Here is a 23,560-nt window from a genome sequence, read left to right as displayed (position 1 = left end):
ATGCATCAATTATGTCGAAGGGAACTGTTTTATAACTAAATAGGAATTGCAAAATGATGTTCTTATGATCCCTTGTCTGTCATTTAATGTTTCAGATCTGGTGAGAACCAAGTAACGATGCACAAGTGCTTTTTACTGCTGGTCTTCATGGTCATCATCCTGCCCTCACTTGGCCTATCCAGGTACACTTACAGTACATCTACAGACTCAAAACAAACATATAACCTATGCTTTTATTCTTATTTTTATGCAGTTCTTTTGATTTTTGCCCACGTTTTAATTTTTCAGAACTTCTTTAGAAGTATGTCCTTTTTATATTTTATTCTCTCTGTAGTCTCGACCTGTTCTTCACCTGGCTTTTTGATGTCAACTTCCTAGATGAGAAGGATGTCAAATTCCAGTAAGCAGATTCTTTTTTTTCTTTTTTTTTCTTTTCTAAATAAAATATACCAAGAGTATTAAGGATCCCAAAAGGGCATTTCAGTTGCAGCCACACTCAACATTATTTTCTTGGCACAGGTGCGTGTTTCTTCCCGACAACGGTGCATTCTTCGTAAACTACGTGATTACATCCGGCCTGATCGGCACATCTATGGAGTTGCTTCGTATCCCGGCACTGACGGTGTACGCCGTCCGCCTCTGCTTTGCAAAGTCCCAGGCTGAGAGGATTCATGTCAAACGGGTTAGCAAACCCTTTGGTGCTTACGTCAGTGTTTCCTATGAGACTTGATTTCAAATTTAAAAAGCTCACTGTGTTTGTGCTTTTGTCTGCAGAGTCAGGCGTACGAGTTCCAGTTTGGCCTGGAGTACGCCTGGACCATGTGTATCTTTGCAGTCAGTATGACCTACAGCATCACATGTCCCATCATTACGCCCTTTGGTGAGCAACACACAGTTACCCTTTTCTATCCTCATCTACCTCTTCCTTCTTTCCCTGCTTTCTCTCTGTTTCATGCGTGTATGTGCCGTCTTTCCTCATACCGTAACCTCACTCTCCTTTACTGCCTGCCAGTCCGATGCAGACTGTGTGAATTTGCTGCTGTAGTACCAGACACCCAGACACAGTGAGTTGCGAGCCAGACGCCCACTATGCTCCTGTCTCTGCCCAGAGCTCACCAAGCTTCTATTTACTTCTGCAGCCTAATCATCAACTTCATACCCTGCTGCTCCGTGTGTGTCTTCATTTAAGGGCCAAAGGGCAAAATATTATTTGAAAAGTAAATCAAAATGACTTGTTTTTACGATATATTTTCATGTCCCATTTAAAAGAAAAAAAAAAATCATGTCACACTGGAGCCAGTACTGCTTGAATTATTGAAAAGTGGTTCCCCTGCTGTAGAGGCTCCCGTTGGTTTCCATGTACTTATAATTACTTTATGAAACTTCATTGGATTAACCCGAGTTAAACAAACAACCAGAGTGAACATCATATCTGATTACATTTTCAGTGGTAATCTTGTTCAAACTTTAGTAAATGGCACTAACTTAAAATTTTAATTAATTCCAAATTTGTTTGCTAATTCTGCAAATGCAGATTCCCCTTAAGGTGGCTTCGGCATTTTTTTTTTTTTTTTTTTTTTTACCAGATCTTAAGGTCATCTTGTACGGGAGCCAAGTGTAAATATCTTTTAGTTTTAGTAGCTATTTGTTCTTCCTGCCTGGACATGATGTCCACTGTGATGGATTTCCTCAGATTCCTCCCTCTTTTATCCTTACGGTTCTGAACAGCCAGTGTATGTGTGTTTTATTGTGCCCCTCTAGGTCTGCTCTATGTGATCCTGAAGCACATGGTTGACAGATACAACATCTACTATGCATACGTTCCCACCAAACTCAACCAACGCATCCACAGAGCAGCCATCAGCCAGGTCATCGTGGCTCCCCTTCTCTGCATGTTCTGGCTGCTCTTCTTCTGTGTGCTTAAATTAGGTACTTTATCACTGCCATTTCTAACCTGTTACTGTTTCTATAAGGGTTGTGTATTGTGAGTGTAAGGTGACATTTCATAATTTGTTGCACTCTCTCCTTATTATTAAAGGTCCAGTGCATCCCATCACCCTCTTCACCTTAGTTTCCCTGCTCTCCTGTATTGCCTTTTCCCTGCTCCGCTTGTGCCTTAGGAAGCAACCAGACAAGTCAACGAGCTACCAGGTCAGCATCTCTGCTGTAACTCAGATAGATCAACTATATCTGAAGAGGCACTAATACTCAGTGAATAGTGTTTATTTTTCTTTGTTTCAGATGTCTGATCAGCCAGCAGAGGGGACATTCACTGATGCAGACAGGAGTACTGTAACATCCACCACTGCCTCCAATGTACAGTACCACATGTTTCTCCTATTAGCAAATACACCACCAAAACATAGGATCATATTAATATTTGTGCAATTTTTTAAAATCTATTTACAAAAAATCACATATACCTTTCATGAGTGCTGAACAGTTTGCAAAGTATATCTTATCTTTTAATGTTTTCTTATGTTTCTGGCAGCCACAACTGCCAGACACTTGAAAATTGCCACATCAGACTCAGTCTTATTTGTATAAAAGTTACATTTAAGGATTTTTGTGGCATGAGTTTACCACGCTGGTGCAAATAAGTGCTGGTGGAAAAACTTGATTTATAATCTTTGTCCGTAGATTTTTTTTTTTTTTTTTTTTTTTAGACTTTATCCTGAACATTATGTTGCACTGACTGCGTACAATACAATAACCATGATACATGTCCAATTTTATTTACATCTTAGGGTAGGGTGGGAAAACAAACCCACATTTGACCGTATTTCCATCTCACACACTCCCCGTGAATTGAGGGATTTACTGTGTGACACGATCATAAACTGTGTGTTCATCTGGCTCCCTCAGCTGTTTGTGGCGTCCGTGCTGCTTGAGCCAGAGCTGGCTTTGACTCCAATGCCCTCCCCGGCCCACCACAGCTACGGCGCCATGGCCAGCTCCCAGGGTTCAAGCCACAACCCCGTGGAGGAAGACGAGGGTGAGGAAGACCATGCCCGGACCCGTGAGACTGAGCTCCAAGACCCTCCAGACACCTACCGCTCCAGCCCGCTCATGGACAGCCCTGTGGGCTACCAGTAACGCCGAATCCCTCAAGTTGATTTCCACGTGTCCTTCACCGGGGGAACACAGATTGCTAAATGCCGCAATGCTGAGTTTTCGCCACTGACCTCAGACTCCAACTTAGCTGCCTCAGACCCTGAGATTAGACTTTGCTTGTTAGAAAGGATGAAGAGCCTGAAGAGGAAAGGAGCTTAAGAACACAGGAGCAGAATCCATATAAACATCACCCTTAATATATAGACAGCAGTTTGCCAAAACATCTCCTTAATATGTCTAATGGACATGAACCACACATCAGTCTTGATAGAACAACTTAAATGTACAGATTATTTTAGGTGAACTCTTGGATGCTCCATAACAGGGATTCCAACTTCTTCTGTGGCTTCATTTGCGAGATAAAAAGTGATGAAAGTGACTGGGGTGGAATTGCCTCTGGGTCTCTATCAGAGATACCCTGTCCATGCTGTTCCCCTTGGACGTGAGTAGAGGTGAAAGTTCCCATCAGAGTGGGTGGTGTGAGCAGGCTCGCCCCGGCAGACTGACAGAGTGGTCTGGTCACGGGTGATATCTGGTTCCCCGGCAGCAGAGCTCGGGGAGGCTGAGCGTGAGGGCAGCTAGTTGTGAAGCCATCTGCAGCGAGAGAGCAGACAGACGGAGGGCCGAAAGTAACTCAGAGATGTACTGTAATAAGGGTACACTCTGTCCACAGAGGCACAAGCAGCTTGACTGTACCTGAAGCTTGTTGTAACTATTGTCAGTTCAAGGTTGCTATTTTTGCTACAGTATTTTTTGGTGTCATAGACATTGTGCTTTGGGTTGGGGGAGGGGGGCACCGGGGAACGGTCAAGGATTTGCAGAGCTGTCCCATCTTAATCAGAGTATTGCATAATTGTGTGCTGTTTTGACTGTATAGGTGATACAACTGTATTTTTATTTATTTATTTTAAATGACTAGTTGAACATTTTGGGAAATACGCTAATTCGGTTTCTTCCTGAGAGATAGATGAGCAGATCGACACCACTCTCATGGCTGTACGATAAATACAAAGCTATCCCCAGCAGCAGGATAGCTAAGCGTAGCTTAAAGACTGGAAACAGGGGGAAACAGGGGGAAAACAGGGGGGACACAGTTAGCCCGGAGCCAGAGACGAGACTGTTTCTTGACTGGGCGCGGTCACGCTGTGGATTCTTGTTGTCACCAGCAGAGCATCCAGGGAGTTACTGCATCTGGTGTTACGCTAAATTCAACTAACTTAAGCAAAGTGAAGGTAACTGGCTGCTGGCGGTAGCTTCATATTTAACAGATGCATATGGGAGTGGTATCGATCTTCTCCTCTTTCTTGGCAAGAAAGCGTACAAGAGACTCAAAAATTAGAAGCACACCCTGGATTTACAACATTTGTTTATTGTATAAATGTTATATTTAGTTATACCATTTATTTTTAATATGCCATGGAGTCTACTTTCCCTCACTACAAGACAACTGTATGGAAATCTATAGAAGAATTCATCCATTTTGCTAAATACGTGAACTATTGAAAGTAACTGTTACCTATGTTACTACTAAAGCCATTACATTTAAATATTTTTGTTGTAAAAATACTGAAAACTAAAGTATTCTGTCACCATAATGGCTCAAAATTATCTATTCATATTCATTTGTTTAGTGTTCAAATGTTTCTGTGCTAAAATGTCCCAAATATAAATACAAACAGTAAAATTCAAACACTACCCCACAGTACCATGACTTCAGTTGCATTAATCTATTCTGTGACACTCCACTGCATGTCAACTATGTTGTATCAATGAGGTATGCATTTATATCCTTAAGGTCAAGTTTCACGCGTGCTAATCTCATTGGTTTACGGTCAGTCTGTATGTTTGCAAGTTTTGTGTTTTTTGGGTTATGTTGCTTTCCTGATGGTGGGATGAAAGTTTTCTCATGAAACTGAATGTAAACTAGAATGTAGTTTGTTTTTCACGTCTCTTGCTGTGCCTTGAAGAAAAAAACTCCCTTTTGTGTGACAATCCAGCATGGCCTGAAATATGCTGCATGGACTGAAAACTAAAGAGCGGGGAAAACAACCAAGACATGAAAACACAACAACAAACACAAAAACTCAAAAACCCAGAGGAGGGATTTTCATTCTCACTAACAGTCAATGAGTAGTTTGTTCTGATACAAACAAAAAAATCTTCACACAAGATCTGCTTTCTACCTTTTTCTGAAGCTTTCGATCATATCACATGGTCTTCATCAGCAGATTATTTTTCCTGGAATTGTAGATGTTCAAACTTTCCACTACTCTGTGCGCTTTTAGGACTTTTGTCCATGTTTGCATAAATGTTGACCCTGACAGTTCATGCTTGACCTCGGAAACGTGTTAAGAAAACACTCGAGGTCCACTTCCTCGCTTTTTCTGGAGCTTTCAAGAATGAAACACAAATCTCAAGTTTTACGCCGACATGTATGAGATGTCATAAAAGTGCTCAGTATAGTGGAAAGTTTGAATATCTACAGTTCTGTGATAACTCAGCAAACTTGATCTGCTGATGAAGACCGCGTGACCTGGTTGAAAGCTCTGGAACAAGCGAGTGAGTGGATCTTGGGTGGAGATAATTTTTGTCAACTGCTGTTTCCAAGGTCCAGAATGGACGGTCAAGCTCAACAGTAAGCTAACTTACTGTGTCTTTACATCACAGCGGTTGTCACTTTTTTAAGATGTTTTGTATCGTGGCCTTGTTGGTGCCTTGTTGTTGATTTCAATCAATATCCTTTCAGTTGTCAGCTGTTGTTTGTCGAGGATAAAAAAAATCTTTAAAAGCTGTTTATGGAGTGTTATTCCCTTGTCTATGTCTTGGGGTGATTTCACTATGTTTGACTAACAGTGAGAGCCCTGTTGGTGGTCAGTTCACACCAGTCTTCTCTCAGAACAGCTGAAAAACGTCTTGTTGGTCAATAGAGTGGATTTAAGTCTATTTTGTGTTTTGCCTGAGAGGGGCTATTATAACTTTTATCATATAAATCATATGCCTGTGATGTGAAGTTTTTTTTTAAACTTTTTTTTCAGTTGTACTTTCATAAATTGATGACCTATTATTTCATAAAATGAAATGTAGTTGCCCCATTTTACAAGGAATCTAATTCTAGTTCCTCATGCTGTATAAAACAGATGAAAGCTGGCAGCAGAGAGGGCATGAAAGGGTCAGTGCAGAGAATCATGAAGCAAAATCTGTTTAGAAAAAAAACATCAAAGAGCATCTCCTGTGGGTTTCTCTTCCAGAAGCTTGTTTCACAGATCATTAAGCATACTTTCCTTTGAAAATTACAAAATAAAACTTATTATGGTATTCTTAGCTCGAATGGCCATGCATGGAGGGATTGTCCATTTTCATGCTTAACTAGTTTTATTGTATCCTGTCATGTCTGTTCATATACTGTCGGCTTGACCACCTGTGGTCTATTTGTAGGTACATTAGCTTTCCAGACGTGTCCATTCCTTTTTGCTCTCGGTTATGAAATGTGTGTCTCATATAGTAAATAAATGATTCCCAATTTGAGCCTGATGTAAATGTGGGTTGTTCTATTTCCAAGAAGGTTGAGGTTAAGGGATAGTCTGCATTTGAGATTGATCTCTGTCAATCAAGTCTTCATCTGTCAAAAGTGAAGTTCTGTGATCTGAAATTAAATTTAATTCATCTCAATCCACTCATCTTGTGCCATGAACTCCTTATTACTTTCCTCCGCTGTGGTCAATGATGGAGGGTTTTTAAGAGGCATTGAGTAAAACCTCATGTGGTTATTAGTAGTGTAATGTGCACAGGGTGCCTTCAGGAAATGTGCAAAGTATGTTTTGCACGTAATTCCACTTTCTGACTAATGCTAAAAATTTACGATTTAAAGGTTCGACATTTTGGAAAGTTGGCTTATTTGCTTTCATGCTGAGGGTCGGATGAGAAGTTGTGTTTGTGCGATAAATAGGTAACTGAGAAACAGCTAGACTTGCTCTGGCCAAAGGTAACAAAATTAAAAAGCTCAGTAATTAAAAAGTTTTATCAGGTTTTTCTGGTTTTAGAACTGAAGTGCAAAGTGCCTGCTGGCCAAGAATTAGTCTGGCAAAACCCCCTGTAAAACTAAAACTCTTCCTTTTTATACTTGGGGTTTCGTACACGGTAAACTAGTGAGGTATAATTAGCGAGCTTTAGAGGTGCTGCTAGGTGGAGTCTTTCACATTTGGACAGAGCCAGGCTACCTGTTTTTCCTCTGTTTCCAGGCTCTGTGTTAAGCTTAGCAAACCGGCTGCTGGCTCTAACTTCATGTTTAACGTACAAGCACAAGAGTGATATCAGTCCTCTCATCTAACTCTCAGTAAGAAAACAAACGAATGCATCTCCTAAGATTTCAAACTACAGTGATTCCTCTGATCAGACCCACAGAGCAGATACCTTTTATTTAACGGAGCAGGGGAGAGTCAGTTAATGAATGCAGGTGCATGGTAGCCCGGTGTTTGAAGCAATGTGTCTGCATACAAACTAGCCGCGGGACAAGCCTGTGTACATACTACAGACCTCATTGGCCCCTCAAACCACATCAGAGGGTGAATGGTGCAATTAATTGCATGAGCATCTGCCTTTATCCAAACCACATTGGAAAGCGGTAACAGCATAGTGCCAATGGAAGATGCTGTTCCAGCAAAGTGGTGCACAAGTATGTCTTTTGCTTAAAAACATCTCACACTGACTGTATGGATGTCATTTTCCTGCAGAGAAAGGGTTTGTAAGGGGGGAAAAAAACCCATAGCATGCCTGTCATTATATACAGTGCATCTTCATTACCAAGAGCTACAAAATAAGAAAGAAAAGTCCCTGACCTTCCCTCGGTCACCCGTAGCAACTGCTGAAAGCATGCATCTTAGTGAAAGGTGAATTCCTCTGGGTGCGTGGCCCGCCGCTCGCCTTTCTCCTGCCCAGATGAAGAGAATAGAAAATGTCTCTGCCTCCTGCAGCAAACTTATTGTCACTCCCAGATGGGTTAGTTTCAGCATGCAATTGAGGCTTAATAAGTTGGTGCTGTTTAGTATTTACATAATATAGAAGCTCAAAGTAGCAGCTAATCAGTATGGTATAGAGTATGGTATATTCTTTCAACACCTATATAACAATACACTTTGTAGTGTGAAGTGAAATCCAGGCTAGAGCAAAAGTCTTAGCAGGAAATTGAGATTCAAAGTTCATCCTTGACCTTGGAAATAGCAGCTGACAAAACAATCTTACCACGAAGTCCATTCAGTAGCTGTCCTGAATCATACCACACTTCCTTAGCAGAGGGATTTTTCTTCAGTTTTAATGGAATTTGATGACATTAGATGATACAATTTTCATTTTTCTGAGCGCTGTGAAGAATTCTCAATGCTGTCTTAAAAGCTGAGACTGAAAGTTCATTCTTGACCATGGAAACAGTAGGTCTGTTTACTTGCTGTTCAAGACCTTTCAATCATATCACACAATCTTATTAAATTGAAAATGTCTCAGGTATAAAGTGCCTTCCTCCATTATATTTAAGGTTATGCAGCATACCATTTCATCCCAGGACGTACGGTACTGCCTTCACTGCTGAATACCTCAAATCACTACACCTTTGTCATATTTTTGCACTACCAGCTGAACAAGGAAATTACCTTAGAAATTCAATCGTCAGTGGATTTAATTGGGTACCATTTGCAAACTCACGCAGTGATACATTTGTCCTTGAAGAATCCTTGAATAGCTTGATCCGATGTGCCCTGGACCTCAATTGTTGTCCAAAAACTTTTTAAAAACACATCAATGAGCTGCACTGTTGCACTGGGTGACATGCCTCTTCAACACCATGAACATGGGCACTGTGGTTTATTTCAGTCCATCCCACAGACACCATCAGACACACTATTGGTGTTTATTGAGTGTAGATCACTTGTGTTTTGGCAGCGCTCAGAACCCAACACTAAATCACTGTAGTAATGTATAAACAGACTTAAAGCGTAAGAATACGCTTGGGGATATGTTTACATAGCTGAAACGCCTCCTGTGTAGACAATCTGTAACACACCAAATGTCTGTTAAGCTGCAGCAAAAAATAGTCCCGATCAAATAAACTATTTATTCTTTTTTGGGTAACATTTGCTATAACTACAGTGCCCAGCTGTTTTAGGAAATTACAGAGCCTTTTCGTAATGAAACATTATATCCGTGGCCATTTTCTAAAGCTTTACATCTTCAGTAGGAAACAATGGGTTTGAGCCACAAACAGGATAGGGAAAGCAATAGGGAATTCAGAGAGCATTGAGAGACTGACAAACACATTGTTTCGATCTTTCCATGGGATTTGTTGACAGTCAGAACATATGAATGACATCCGCTTTATCCTTGAACTAATTGTGCTTCATGGTTGCACTAACTGTTGTAGCAGCTGCTGACAGACAGCTCATTCCCACTGTAATGGTTGTCGCTTGGCAGGCTTGTGTTACAGGATGCAGCTCCTAGAGAGCTCTCAGAGCAAACCTTATTAGCCTGAGCCTGGACGCGTGGTCACTGTCCACTCCTCACTCCTTTCCACAGCACGGTTTACGATGAGTGAGTGACTGAGCAATGCCTTGCTTTCCCCCTTCATCAAAAACAAACACACACACACAACTCTGGACCATCACTTAACAGTTGCCATGACAACGTTGAATACCCCTTCATTCCAAAACACATTGCAGACTTTCTAAAAATAATGTGTGTTGTCTTTTCTCACAGACTCCTCTCCAGACGACAGCCTCCAGAGCAAGTCCTCGTACACTACAAGGTAAGTAGGTAAAACTACAGGGACGGATTGATCGATTACCACAAGGGTAATACACATATGCTGTATTTTAGCTAGGAGCTTACTGAATTTCGTTGCAATCTATCCATTGGTGACCTGAGAGAAGGTCAAGTCAGAGTCTCAGTGAGGCCCAGTGACTAGACAACGCTGGCTCAGTGTTGTTCTGTAGGCTGAAGCGAGACACGGAGCATGGATCCAACATAAATACAGCAGACTCTCAGCGGGACAGAGAGAGTGAGGATACTGTCGGCAGTGCCGAGAGACAAATTAAGGGCATGTCAGCATCTGCTCCAACAGCAGAACAGACAACCAGCTCACGGATGTGACTTTTACAATGATACAACCAAATTGAATATATGAGAGAAAGGAGCCCTGTGTATTAAGATAACTCAGCATAACTAACCTCCCTCCTGCACTTCTCTCCCTCATTACAATGGCTTCACCTATAGCACACACATGCAAGAACTGATATTCAGGCACAGACACATGCAAATATCTGTAAGGTTTTTACTTGTTTTTGAAGGAACATAAAAACAAGACAATCCACATTGCAGGAGCAGAAAGGCAAATTTGTGAAGTTGTTGACAATTTTTTGAAACTCTGTAAACAATTGTGATGCCACATTGTGCAGTTGCATTAGTAAGCGGGCTACTGTGCCTGAAGTTGCCCTCGTCTCTGTAGCCCAGGGCGATGAGCCATTCGGCGTTTGGATCTTATGTAACACTAGGAGATGGGCTGTCAGTGGGAAGGAAATCAGGCATTGTGTGATTGATTTCAAACGCTGACCATTGTGTTGTAACCATCCTCAGTCTGTGACAAACAATCTGAGAGCGAGAGGAAAACACACTGACCTCGTTTAGCAGTAAAATATCCACAGAAGATCACTTTATTTAGTCTCAAGTCAGCACACGACATGTTTTTCTTCAAAGTGTAGGATGGAATCCAGTTTACAAAGAGTGCCTGCTTATATTAACTCAAATAATGTGGGTTTTTTTGTTTGTTTGTTTTGTTTATTTTATTTTTTTTGGTTGAAGGATAACTAGGTAAAGCCATCGCTGTTCAGTAGCAGCTGATAATGATGAGGTAGACAGTGACACACCCAATATGTATAGAGCTGGATGTTAACGGGATAACATGCCAGTTGTCAGTCACGCCTGCTAAAACGACCTAATGTCAGGTAAATTGAAAATAGAGACATAATGAACAACACCCTGCATAGGGCTTTGCTCTGAGACTATAAATAATACACCACCTACACAGTCAGTTGACAAACATTACACCTGTGGAATGGAAAGTACAGACTGAACACACTATGCAGGGACAAAATAGTTGAATAGAAAACTCTGCTTTTATAATCATCTGTAAGGATTGCACATTTAGAAATTTACAATATTTCTATTCCACTGATTAAATGAAACCCACACAAAAGTAGAAAAATGTACCTACTAGTTTTCTTGTTTTGGGTTCATTAATGGGAAATCCACACAAGGTTATATTTCTGGAGGATATACTGTACATCACATTTCCAAAAAAAAATCAATGCTCTTTAACTACACGTACATTTCAGAATATAAAAATAAACTTTATAAATGTAAACTTAGACTAAAGCGATAATAACCACATATCAGCAGCTTGGATTTACAGTTGTATGTTGTTATTATCTAATACTTGGCGCACTGTTGCTAAGTTACATGGCATTACGTCCATGAATGTAAATAACAGCTGAGGCTGATACATACAGTGTTATGGCAGCAATAATAATACGCAGATATTTGATGGTGTAAGCACACAGCATCTCTGCATTATTTGTTCTTCGTTAATAAATTAAGAAGCAAATCGCCATCAATTAATTTAGTTTTTGTTTCATAATCCAAAACAACTATTCCCTCCCGGTTACACTTCAATGTAGACGCTCTGTGTTGGAGAAACACAGGCCACTCTGCTTATCTTCACTTCCAAAGCTGAGGTAATACTACGTTTGCAGCCACAACGACACAGTTAAGAAGCGACTACAGTACAACAGAACTACTTTACACTAACAATGACTGAAAACTGATAGCCAAGGAACAAAGATGTTATCATTCCTGCTGGTTGCCCTTTACTTTTAAACTCTAAAGGTCACATAACAGTCTATAAGTTAGAGTTTAACAGTCAGCTGAAGCCTATTGAAATACTCACAACCTTTACTGGGGAGAGCATCACACACCATGTCGAGAAAGGTGCACATGGATGCCTTAACAGTCATAAATCACTCAAGAAAGCTATCAGAGAGTATAACAGTTCTCGTCATTATCTATTGAAGATCATTTTTAAAGTTTCGATAGGTTAAATGTTAGATAAGAAAGTCACTCACAAAAAGAGGTGTAATGATGTGCAATACTGATAGAAAAACACAGTAATGATTGTGATTAAGGTGATAGGTTTTCTTCTGTAAGATCACATTGCTTTGTCCCAAAGGTTTTAACATGTATTGTAAAGTATCACTGTGTTCCAGTTAGATAGAGAGCTGCCGTGCTGGCCACAGTAACCATCCCAGTTTGAGCAGTGTGTGATGCCTAAATATAATATCTACTGTTTCACAATTGTGCAACTCTTTTAAGATACATCACAAAGACCACCACAGTCACTGCTATCATTTGAGTATATATATCATAGCCTTATATACAAAGAGACTAGACTGTTATCCTGTTTCTTAGTGTGGGGAGCTCAGATTACAGGTCCAAACTCAGGTGAACCAAGCCAGACTGGCTCAGATCTTCACACCATCCAGTGTAACCACAGCATACATTCGCTACACTGTGCGACCCCACTCACAGAGCAAATGTACAGCAGCCAAAGCCACAATGCTGCAAGTTACACAACCTTATTCCATGGCAACCATGTTGATTGATTTGACAGCAACTGCTCAGCAGCTCCCGCTGTGCGCCTCAGTCGGCCTTGTCCTCGCCGTTCTTGGCCCAGCCTCGGCTCATGGCTGCTACCACGATGCTGTACATGTTGAGCCAGGCTTGACGTAGCGGTGCCGTGTAGGCCTGGCCCAGACTGCACTGCAGCATGTAGAGGAGGGACTCACCCACCACCTGCAGAGGTCAAAACAAACAACAACACAAACACACAAGGGGAAAAACCCATTTATTTCACAGCTCATTCTCTTGTGAAATATTTTTTTGAGAGTTGTACTATGAAATGTTGGTCCTACAGCAAATGACTGTGTGTTGACTCCCACGGCTTGATGCTTCCTCCCAAGGTTGAGCAGAAAGTCCTCCAAGGAGTGAAGGTCATCCAGGTGGCTGACTGCTGCATCGATCACAAGCATCACCTGGTATTCACGTAAAAAACAGACACAGAGAAACAAAGTGTTCAAAACTGTGCATAAGACAAAAAAAAACGAAGGATTCAAATGTCTGTATACTTGTAGTGGTCACTGCGGTGAACAGAGCTCACCTTAGTGACATGTTCCAGGAACTCGGGGCTGGAGAGGCAGTCTTCTGTGGAGCCACAGTTTGTACTGTAGTGGAAAAGACTGAGGAGCGCAGGGTCCAGCTCAAACAGTCTACCACAGACAAATACCACACTATTCTATAGTTGTATACAGGCGGCATGGGTTGCCAAACATCCACACAGACACAAAATCAATCTATAAATCATACAGCTACAGAGCCCTTCTGCTAGTGTCTGATTTAGCGGCAGCTGACTCAAAGTAAATTGTGGATTATTGCAGTCTGTCGCCAAGCAACGAGTAAAGCCTCTGGTGCCTGCATGGTGAAAGTGTGCAGCGAAGGACCTGGTATGATTCTCTCCACACACCTGTGTTACATATTCTAACAACACAGATATTAAGCAGCAACAGAGAAAATTACAGGAACCTATTACTTATGCATAAAGTGTTAATAGAATGTCATGCATGTCAATGAGGAGATAACTGTACAGCATAAGAACCTTAACTGTTTACTTCTCTTACAAGTCACCTTACTGTCTTACTCCGTCTGCATCCTGCAGATTGTGTAAGACATTACCTGGAAAACATGATGACACCATGAGGAACTTTGTTCTTGCCCAGGCTCTCCCAGCTGCCTCGTATCAGCTCCTTGTCCTTCCCTGACAGCTTCTCCATCCTCCCTCGGGCTGGTAACACGAGACAAGTACTTCTAGAGGGGAAACACGCAACTCCTCTACAGGACAAGAAGCCTCAGTTTGAGGAAAGCCATAATACTCGAGTGAATCCACACACGAAACTTCCGCCAAACCGCCTGGTAAACAAAGTGGAGCCTCAAGTGAGCATAACAGCTGATTTGCTAGTGATGTTTCAGATACAAAGCGGGCAGCACGGCTGCAGGAGATATGATTCCTAGGCTACAGACACACACACATACTGTACCTTCTTGAGGTCAGTCTTCTCTCTGAACTTCTTCTGGTGCAGCCGGGCTGAGGGGTCTGTGCGTATGAGTGTGAGTCTCTGAGTGTGTGCGAGTGTGAGTGTGTTTGTGTGAGTGTAGGCAGCAGCCTTGCCTGACACTCTGGAGCACTTGCTCTCTCTTTCCCCGGCCCACGGTGCAGTCAGGGAGACAAGTTCTGCCACGCTCTTATCTGTCACTGGCTGCTATCTCTCTCCCCTTCCCGTTTGCCTCTTGATATGCTCTCTCTCCAGCACTGGGGATATTATTCATGCCACTGAAGGAGAAAAAGAGGGATCTCGCTCTTCTGCTCCAGAGAGGCTCCAGCGAGCCACAGCTCCTCCTGCAGGTGAACCAAGGACTAAAACACACGGAGACCCAACATGCACACAACTCTGCACTCACAACAAAAACTGCACTTAAGCAAATACTTGGCCTTTGCACTTTTACTTTATGATTAAGTGAGTTCAAATAAACAAGAAATTAAACTGAACATCAAAATAACCAGAAAATACAAAAAAGCACTTCATATAGTACAATTGCTGATGTTTTAACGCAGATTAAGTCCATTTGAGGCCTATAGCATGTATTCTAGGGTGTTGCCTCAGCTGCCTACGTTGCCAACCATGCATTTACAGAATTAAATGTGTGGGAATTTTAATATTGTACAGCGGCTTGAATAATAAGAGACCTGAACGCACCACCTTGGTGAAATTATATTGTTCATTCGGTAAGAAGAGCCACTCCTCAAACAGCGTGATCATAACATTCGGTGGCCAAGCGCACAGCCTCTCATTAATCTAAATGAGATGTGTTTGTTCCCTTTCTCAGCCTCCACACAACATCCGAGGCAGTACAGTTTGTTTAAAGGGATGCCACAGGCGTCCGCTCCCTCTTGCATTTCACGGAATCAGTTTCCCACTCGGATATTATCTGACAGTTTGGGAGAGATTGGCTTTGTTTCCAGCCGTGCACCGGGGAATCAGAGGTGCACAGCATTCTCCCGAGGGACTATAAAGCAGACTGGGGAGGGATACATGGTTCCCATGACAACCTGACAGGATGGAGCCCTTGAAGATTTATCATGTGATGTTTGAGACCTCAAGGATGGGACTGAGAATTTATCACATCTATAAAAACTGTATGACAACATTTTGGTTTTTTCAATTTTTCTCATCTTTCTAATTATGCCAAATTAATCATATACTTATTTTGATACCCTGACAGTCATGCTGAATGCTGTTACAGTCAGCTTTTCTCCGCCATTTTCTGTAGTGATGCACATTGGTCTGGAGGCACAAAATTGTATTGGAATTGTAAGTAACAAAGTCGACATTAATCTGCATGGTGCACTTCAAACATAAGATTTCAATAGTGTTACCTCAAGATAAATCACTCAGTGATTTCTAAGGATACTTTGATCTGAACTCATGCAAACATTGACTTCAGTAGCCTCAATGTTTGACACACTAGCCTACAAAAAGTAACCATGTGGTATGAACTGTTCTCCATGGTGATCTTTTGATTATGATTGTATACATATTCAGATGTTCCCATGTGGTTTGTAAATAAAAATGATCCCTCAGCTGTCTACGCACAAGCAAACGGTGGTGGCGTAACAACAACAGTATTTGATGTGGGTCTATGGGCTTGGAGCAGAACACCGAACTGGTCCGTGTGAATGCGGAAGGACAGCGAGGGCTGTTTATTTAGGTGGCACTGTGGCTGTAGAAGTAACTGGGAAATTTAACCCAGCCATGTGAGAAAGGCCCATGTCAGACGCTTGGTGTCCTTACAGGACCTGTCTAATTAAAATATATACATTTATCAAGATTTTTAACTAAATAAAATACAATTAAGAGCAGATACAATATCTCAATACATAAATATAATCCTTTCTATGTGGCTCAAAGTTAGAGATGGTAAAGCACAAATTAATGTCACACCCACAGTAGTCTCAACTGGTGTCCTTATTTTGTTTTTGAACTGTTTATTCTGGTAACCAAGTGCTCATCACCCTCTAAATTACAGTCTTCTTATTCCTTAGCAAAATTGTTGTCATAAAACCAAAAGTAGCTTTTTTATTTTCACTTTCATCTCCTTGAAATGTCCTGCAGATCCTATATGTGTGTGTGTGTTTGTTAAACTCAAAGCATATAAGATATTAATTACTTACAAACATATACAACTCTATAAACTTTTATTTTCTTCCAGTTGTAATCCCTAACATTTGTGACTGGGAATTCTAGATGTTTTGTAATTTCATAATTTATAGTTTCACATCTTAAACTGTCAAACGTTTGGTGCGGATAGTTAGCTGTGACATGAATCATTTTTGAGGACACTGTTGTTTTCAAGTGGAGAGGCCACAAAAAACTCTGTGCCGCCTGAACCTTTTTGATCATGGCATTTCTTCCCCTTTGGACTTCACGCTCTCCTCTTCCACATCTTCAATTTTCTCCCCGTCGTCTACATTTTCTTCCCTAAATCAGACATGTTGGGTTAGAGAATGGCTATATTATAATTACATCGAACTTTTACTTGGCTACAGTATTTGTCTTTTCTTCACCAAAGACTACAGGGCAAGCTCAGAAAATTATGTAATATAATATGACCAAACCACATGAAGTCCTTGGCCCTTCAGCAGTGCTATTCATAATTTTACCGGACTCAGTGGGATTACACAGTGGATGAACAAAACTTGCTAAAAATTCTCACTCTACATACCTGCTGTGGATGTCATTTTCACTGCTGCGGTCATTCACATCTGCATAGTTCTCAGATCTGGACGAGACAGATGTTCCTTCAATTGTTTCTCCGTTTTCTTCAACAAATTGCTCCTTAAACCCAGCTTTCTTCAGTTTGTCCCTGTATGTCTGCTCTGCATAAGCCTTTGCATTTCTCTGCCAATAAAAACTCAAAGTTACAAAACTGGAGGTGCAGGTCATTTACAATGATTACATGATGTAATGTTTAAGCTTCATGTCACTTACCTGTTTCACCTGTTCGAACAAATAAGGGCGTTCACTAACTCGTGCCTTCATTTCCCGTAGCTCTTTCATGTACTCTCTCATCCTTTGTTGGTCAGCCATCCTTCATTTAAGAAAAGATTACAGTTTGAGCTACTGTGGCAGACATGTGTGGTCGCTGTGATGTGAGTTGCAAAAGTTGCAACACTGCAAGAATGAATGGTCTCACTTGACCAGTACTCACATATGGTGCTTTACTTTTTCATTATACACTTCTTTCAAGCTGCTGTGTGGGTCCAGCAACTTTGAATGGAGGGTAACTGTCTTCTTCATGGCCTGGGACCTCATTTGGTACTTCCTCAACCAGTCTGCACTCTCTTGATTCTTATTATCCCTCATCTCCATTGACTTTCTGTGAGGGTAAAAATATGCTGAATATCATTAGACCCAAATATTTAGTATGTAGAAACTGTAAAAAGGAAAAGTCTACTATTACCAGTTATGCCAAAATAATCCAGTTCACCTGATGGCCATGCAGCGCTTCCTCACAGCATCTGTGATGTACGTGGGGAGTGTGTCTGTGGACAGTGACGTTAAGGCTCCAAGTGACTTGCTTCTACTGAGGTGACTTATTTTTGGTTCCTTTCAATGAGAGGGGTAAAAAAAACAAAAAAACTTTGAAAACATTTTTGTTAGCTGAAATCAAAACAAGATGCATTGTTTGACAACATATTGCATGAGCTTTTTAATTGAGATTTAACTTAAAAACCCATAGGATGTGATGTGTACGCTAAGTTTTCTGTCAGATGACACAACACAGGATGACTCTGGTTAGCAGACTAGTTTATAAATTTGTGGGAAAAGCTGTTTTTCCGCTGTGATCAAAACCACATTAAAGAAAACATCTTGAAGAATTATTTTTAGCTCTAAATTTTAAGTACCATTGTAAAACTAGGAAGAATTACCTGCCAATAAATTGATGAATTATATAAGAGATTCAAAAAAACAGATAATTTCTGAACAATACACCTGGTAATAATGGATTTCTTTCTTACCCCTAAACTTTTATTTTCAGTCTTTGTCTGTATCAACAATTACTGTGACTGTATCTATAATATATCTATAATATTTATTATATAAATATATCATATTTATTATATGAGGTACTGATGGTTCTAGGAATTCATAGCAAGGCTGCTGCCTGCACGCACACAGTGTACTTTATAGATTACCCTTTGAATAATGGTTGTAAGTTTTATAATTATTACTTTTTCAGAGAAACCATACAGTAACATTCTAAGTTTCACAAGTTAGAAATGTATTAACAACACAGTAAATTTAGCGAAATTACCTGTGTGATATTATCATGTAAATGTTATAACAGTGTATCTACAAAACCCTCATTATGTGCCACAAATTCAGCAACAGGGCAAAATATATCTATATATAGTCATGGGTTAAATCAGACTTTGCCCATAAACATCTGACATAGTCCATAAAATACAAATCTGGTAGTTGTATAATTTGGGCAGACCCAGAAAATATATGAAAGGAAGCCAGAAAGGAAACTTTCACTGATCCCAAAGTTCATTCTACCACTCTGGCTTAGTTTTAATTACTGTTTTTCTTACTTAATTACTGTTATAATTATTCTTTCTCTGTAATGCCCTCATGGGAATCATCCATCCGGACAAATTTCAATGAACATATATAGGCTTGTTGTTGTGAAATAAGTGATTTATCTCTGCTTTTTGTGCTGAGGGACAAAAAAATGAACAAATATGATATGCTTAGACAGTATATCAAGCACTGTAGAAATGGGGCTTGAAATAAAATTCATAAATTATGAGGTGGAGAAAGTTTTAAATACAACCATATAAGGGAAGGAATATTCCTTCTTTCAAGATGTCGTTCTGTATGTATTTTTAAATAGCTTTACAGTTCCACATCTGAGGACAGTGGTCTGAACTGCCTCAAAAATGTCACATAAGGCATACAAGAACTTAAACCATATCATAACTCTTTTATCATCAAACATATTTCTACCAAAGACAAAAGAAAAGAAAGTAAAGATAAAAGAAAGTAAAATTCCTTTTCTCACATTTTATGAAGTAAGCACATCTGGGTGTTGGGGGACAACAGGAATAAATGAGAGACCATAATACAGGCAGTGAAAACTGTAGGGTTAACATCTATCCTTATTGGGCCAGTTTCTGTATATTTAGTGCAATCATTATTGATACGGACCTTTTTAAACAAGAGAGGAGGTAATCAGCATTGCTTGTCATCTATAACATTAGGGGCTTTCAGTACGTCTAGTGGTTTCCTATCCTCCTTAAAAAAGAGAAGGGTATTGACTGTGGGTGTGAAGTGGTGGGTGGATGTGTCTCGAGCCATCCATCAAGCAGACGAGGGGTGAGAGACTTCAGAAAAAGTGACGTAAAACTATAATGTGAACCCATCTGGGCCTGGTGCTTTTGAGTCCCGGATGTCTTATGTACCTCCTCTATAGACACTGGCTCCTCAAGACAGGCATTATCCTTTACATTTACTGATGTAATATCTATGAGAAAGTCTTTACTTAATTCTCAGACCCCTGCCCACCATAAATACTGCTTCTGACAAATCTGTTGACCATGAAAATACTAAAACTTTAATTAATGAAAACAACAGATAAATTATTTCATATTTTGAGAAGTAATTAAACTAAACTGCACTGAAAAGCAACTTAAAAAAAATAAAAATCAATAAAACAATTTTAACAAATAATCAGAGGAAAACAAAACAACTAGTCTGAGGTAAAGGAAATGTTTTACCTGTGATTTTTCTGGGCTCATCCTACTTTGCCTTGCAGGGAGACCTGATGTCCTGAGGTAGAAGGGCTGACACTTTGTCACATCTTTACTCTTTGTTTTTCTCAGTGCCTCTGTCTGCAAAGCCTTGTGCAACCTGCTGAAGTCAGGGACCTGATGGATGATTTTTGGCTGGAAGCTCGGCTTCTCGTCCAGAAATCCCAGCTTTTCTTTCCTTGTGCGCTCAGCAGTGTGAAGCTTCGGGCTGCAGGACGTGGTGGAATTCTGCTGTCGCCCTGTCCCCCGAGTGTGGACTGTCCTGCAAACCTCCTCCTGGTCTGCACAGAAGTGTTGTCAGATAAAATAGAAGCTGTAGTCAGGTTACTGTGTAGATTGTATTAGAGGTACTTTATACTGCACATGCATTCATTATGACACGGTATCAATTAGGTGTGTGACAGTTTAAACAATTGCAATGTGTCTCTTAATTACAGGCTGTTATTTCAAGATACGTTCAAAGTCTGAAAAGCAAAGCAAAACAGTGGCTGTTGAACTGAGATCTACTGTTTTGTCACCACATCTGGTGTATTTTATATGGGGCTGCAACTCACAATTATTTTTCATTGTAAATGAATCTAGATTATTTTTCTGAAAATACTGGAGCATTTTACCTATTCAGGCCTCTAAAAATTATAAAAACTGAACAAAGTGAGGAGGAAACATCACTCTTTGGTTGAAATGCTCACAATTCACTGACATATGCAATTTCAAGAGTCAAAAAAGTTGGGAAACAGTGGCCTATATTGTTCTAATCTTGCAGTATTTAGTACTAGCCAGCATCATCGATCCATTTGGAGGGAAAAAAAACACACAATAAACCCACCTCTCAGCTCAGAAGCTAACGAGTCCTTTTCTACTTTGTGAGGAGGTTTCCTGACAGTAGGAACCTTGGTTTTCTGATCCTGTGAGACTTGGTTTAACATAGCTATCAGCTTCTCCCTTTTCTCATTTTCTCTCCCCTGGAAGCTGAAAGGTTTTTGTATGGAGAGCAAGAAGTTCCTCCTCTGCTCGTGACTCCGCTGCCTCTCTTTCTCTCTCAGCTCCATCATCTCCTGATAGAGGGGCTGGATGACATGGCTGGGGACTGGAAGAGCACAGAACTTCTTCTGACATTCAGCCTCAGCCTCCTCCTCTTTGCTCATTTGTGTTGTTTTGTATAAAGCTACCCGTTCACACTGTTGTGTCTTGGTAGGAGTCACCATGGAAGTCTGGAGTGAACATTTTTTCCAGTTTGTTGAGCATACCCAGGCTGGAGAAGATGAGTTAGGCCTGTCTGACCATCTAAGATGGTGTGAAGCCTCTTTATCTGAGGTCAGGGCAGATGTAGAGATAGATCTCCTAATTCCCACATGTCTGAAAAACCAGTAAAGATGTTTAAGAAAATATGTATATTGTAATTAAAACAAAACGTAAAGATAATCGAGCAAACCTACTTCGTCTGATGATTCAGCTCTTTTTTATCACCGGACTCTCTGCATATAGCTGTTGACAGGAGAGCGTTCTGACGAATCCTTCTCTCCAACTCCTCCATCTGTCTCTTCTCTGTCTCCTGCAGCTGCTGTCTGAGGGCATCACTCAGGGCCTTCAGCTGCAGCTGGAGCATCAACTCTGTTCTGATTCCATCGTCCAGCAAGGCCTCCAGCCTTGCCATGTTTTTCTGATTAAAAAAAAACCAAAGGAGAGTAAAGTTTAAAAAAAAGTCAAAACGGCGAAAGTGTATTTATTCCACTAAATTAAAAACTCTCTGTACATTTTCTTAAACCATTAAACAACATTTTAAATAGAGTAGAAATGATATGTCAATAATCTGATCAGATGGTTGACAGAAAGTGAAGTGACAACAATGTTGATAGCTGATTATTCATTTGAGCATTTTTTTTTAGATAAAATGCCAGTAATTCCCTGGTTCCACCTTCTGAAATGTGTACATGTGCTGCTTCTCTTGGTTGTAAATTGAATATCTTTGGGTTTGGACCATTAGTAAGCCAAAGCATGCGTTTTAATACTGTCACCATGGGCTCTGGAAAACTGTAATGGACATTTTTCACTATTTTCATGCATTTTGTAGACCAAACCATTAACTGACCATTCAAGAAAATAATAAGAAAATAACGAATCGATGATGGAAATAACTGTCAGCTGCAGCTCTAATCTTACATAACGAGGGCTGTGGGAAACTGAAGTGGACGTTTTTCATTTACTGACATTTTACAAATATAATGGTAAATGAGTGACAGAGGTGGAAAGTAGTAGTACATTTACTCGAGTATTGTACTTATGTACCGTTTTGAGGTACTTGAATTTTATTCCATATTTCCATTTTATAATACTTTATATTTCTATTCCACTTCATTCCAGAAGAAAATATTATACATCGGTGCATCAGTATTAATAGTCTAATAATGTCATATGTGATAATCACACAGGCCTTTTCACTGCAGAACCACTAGTCTTACTTTGATACTTTGAGTGTATTTCGCTCATAACACTTACTTAAGTAGTATATTGGATGTAGGTACGTTACAGTACAATTTTGAGGTACTTGTACTTTACTTGAGTATTATCATTTTCTGCTACTTTATACATGTATTCCGCTATAATTCAGAGTTGATAAATTCAGTCACCTTAATGATGTATACCATAATGCATCATAAATTATAAGTCAATAATATAATATACATTATTCTGAAATGGACCATTTTGCAAAATCAGTACCTTTACTTCTGTTGTTTAAGGTTTATTTTGATATTTCTACACTGTGATATTACTGCTTTTACTTAGAATATCTAAACACTTCTTCCTTCATAGATAATTGATCGATTATCGAAAAATAATCGACTGATTAATCAATAATGATAATACTCATTGGTATTTTGATAATATATATTACGATATTATATTGATATTAAAAGGTTACGCTTCAAACTCCACTTTCCGTCTGTGTAAACAGGTTACCATGGTAACGAGACCTCTGCGCCCACAACAGGGTGTGTGACGTCGATTTATTGATATGTGTTTAACGTTAGCTAAGACACAGTTTCAATATGTATTTACTTTTATGCTTATATAGAAAACTCCTTTCTATTTTCTGCCACTTAAAAGCGCATTATAAACGAGTGGAATCAAAGAAACTCAACTTGAAAGCAATAATGAGCCGCCAACCTGCGAGTTGAAGACGAGTTTTAGGAAGTAGTATTCCCCGGTCGAAGCGTCTGCCAAACTCTTCGCTGACAAGATGCACTGCAGCTTATATGGCGAGCTACAGAAGTCTGTTGCTGATATAAAGTGGGCACAGTCTTATTATAACACTTCAAACGAAGTAGGTCGCCTCTACTTATTCTCAGCCGTCAGTTTTGGTAGCATTAGCGCTGTCTGTGGACAGAAGCTGCAGCGCCAGCCGCGACGGGCGTCCCCTGTGATTGG

At 40.2% G+C, this 23,560-nt stretch overlaps 3 protein-coding genes across 6 annotated transcripts in view; 1 reads left to right on the top strand and 2 right to left on the bottom strand.

Moving 5' to 3' along the window:
• Positions 1-6,743, top strand: part of tmem63c (transmembrane protein 63C) — a 31,135-nt gene extending 24,392 nt beyond the window's left edge. For all 4 annotated transcript variants that reach the window (XM_040137718.1, XM_040137717.1, XM_040137716.1 and 1 more), the window contains exons 16-23: positions 96-182; positions 335-400; positions 520-682; positions 775-880; positions 1,762-1,929; positions 2,039-2,151; positions 2,242-2,316; positions 2,866-6,743. In XM_040137718.1, the coding sequence (XP_039993652.1) occupies positions 96-182; positions 335-400; positions 520-682; positions 775-880; positions 1,762-1,929; positions 2,039-2,151; positions 2,242-2,316; positions 2,866-3,096 (1,009 nt within the window). In that variant the 3' untranslated portion in view covers positions 3,097-6,743. The remainder of the gene's footprint in view (positions 1-95; positions 183-334; positions 401-519; positions 683-774; positions 881-1,761; positions 1,930-2,038; positions 2,152-2,241; positions 2,317-2,865) is intronic.
• A 5,789-nt stretch (positions 6,744-12,532) lies between these two features.
• Positions 12,533-14,036, bottom strand: ngb (neuroglobin). Its single transcript, XM_040137840.1, has 4 exons — positions 13,939-14,036; positions 13,367-13,475; positions 13,122-13,241; positions 12,533-13,002 (listed from the first exon to the last, which is right to left on the bottom strand). Exons 1-4 carry the CDS (start codon positions 14,034-14,036, stop codon positions 12,850-12,852), a joined length of 480 nt encoding a protein of 159 aa, XP_039993774.1. The 3' UTR covers positions 12,533-12,849.
• Positions 14,037-16,626: 2,590 nt separating this feature from the next.
• Positions 16,627-23,535, bottom strand: fam161b (FAM161 centrosomal protein B). The gene is made up of 9 exons (XM_040137991.1): positions 23,300-23,535; positions 21,571-21,794; positions 20,961-21,490; positions 20,102-20,415; positions 17,809-17,927; positions 17,530-17,697; positions 17,310-17,409; positions 17,044-17,219; positions 16,627-16,799 (listed from the first exon to the last, which is right to left on the bottom strand). Exons 2-9 carry the CDS (start codon positions 21,786-21,788, stop codon positions 16,718-16,720), a joined length of 1,707 nt encoding a protein of 568 aa, XP_039993925.1. The 5' UTR covers positions 21,789-21,794; positions 23,300-23,535; the 3' UTR covers positions 16,627-16,717.
• Between the last annotated feature and the right edge of the window lie 25 nt (positions 23,536-23,560).

Source organism: Xiphias gladius, chromosome 10 (assembly GCF_016859285.1).
Source record: "Xiphias gladius isolate SHS-SW01 ecotype Sanya breed wild chromosome 10, ASM1685928v1, whole genome shotgun sequence".
Classification (NCBI taxonomy): domain Eukaryota; kingdom Metazoa; phylum Chordata; class Actinopteri; order Istiophoriformes; family Xiphiidae; genus Xiphias; species Xiphias gladius.
Note: the sequence above shows the minus strand (reverse complement) of the source record. Positions and strands in the feature narration are given on the sequence as shown.

Excerpts from the sequence above, each read along its gene's own strand:
- ngb (XM_040137840.1), bottom strand. The coding sequence starts at position 14,036 with ATGGAGAAGCTGTCAGGGAAGGACAAGGAGCTGATACGAGGCAGCTGG. Across the intron at positions 13,476-13,938 it reads GGTGTCATCATGTTTTCCAG|ACTGTTTGAGCTGGACCCTG; the intron begins GTAATGTCTTAC and ends TGTCTGTGGTAG. Across the intron at positions 13,003-13,121 it reads TCAACACACAGTCATTTGCT|GTGGTGGGTGAGTCCCTCCT; the intron begins GTAGGACCAACA and ends TGACCTCTGCAG.
- fam161b (XM_040137991.1), bottom strand. The coding sequence starts at position 21,788 with ATGGCAAGGCTGGAGGCCTTGCTGGACGATGGAATCAGAACAGAGTTG. Across the intron at positions 17,410-17,529 it reads GAAAAAGTAAAGCACCATAT|GATGGCTGACCAACAAAGGA; the intron begins GTGAGTACTGGT and ends TCTTAAATGAAG. Across the intron at positions 16,800-17,043 it reads GAAAATGACATCCACAGCAG|GGAAGAAAATGTAGACGACG; the intron begins GTATGTAGAGTG and ends TGTCTGATTTAG.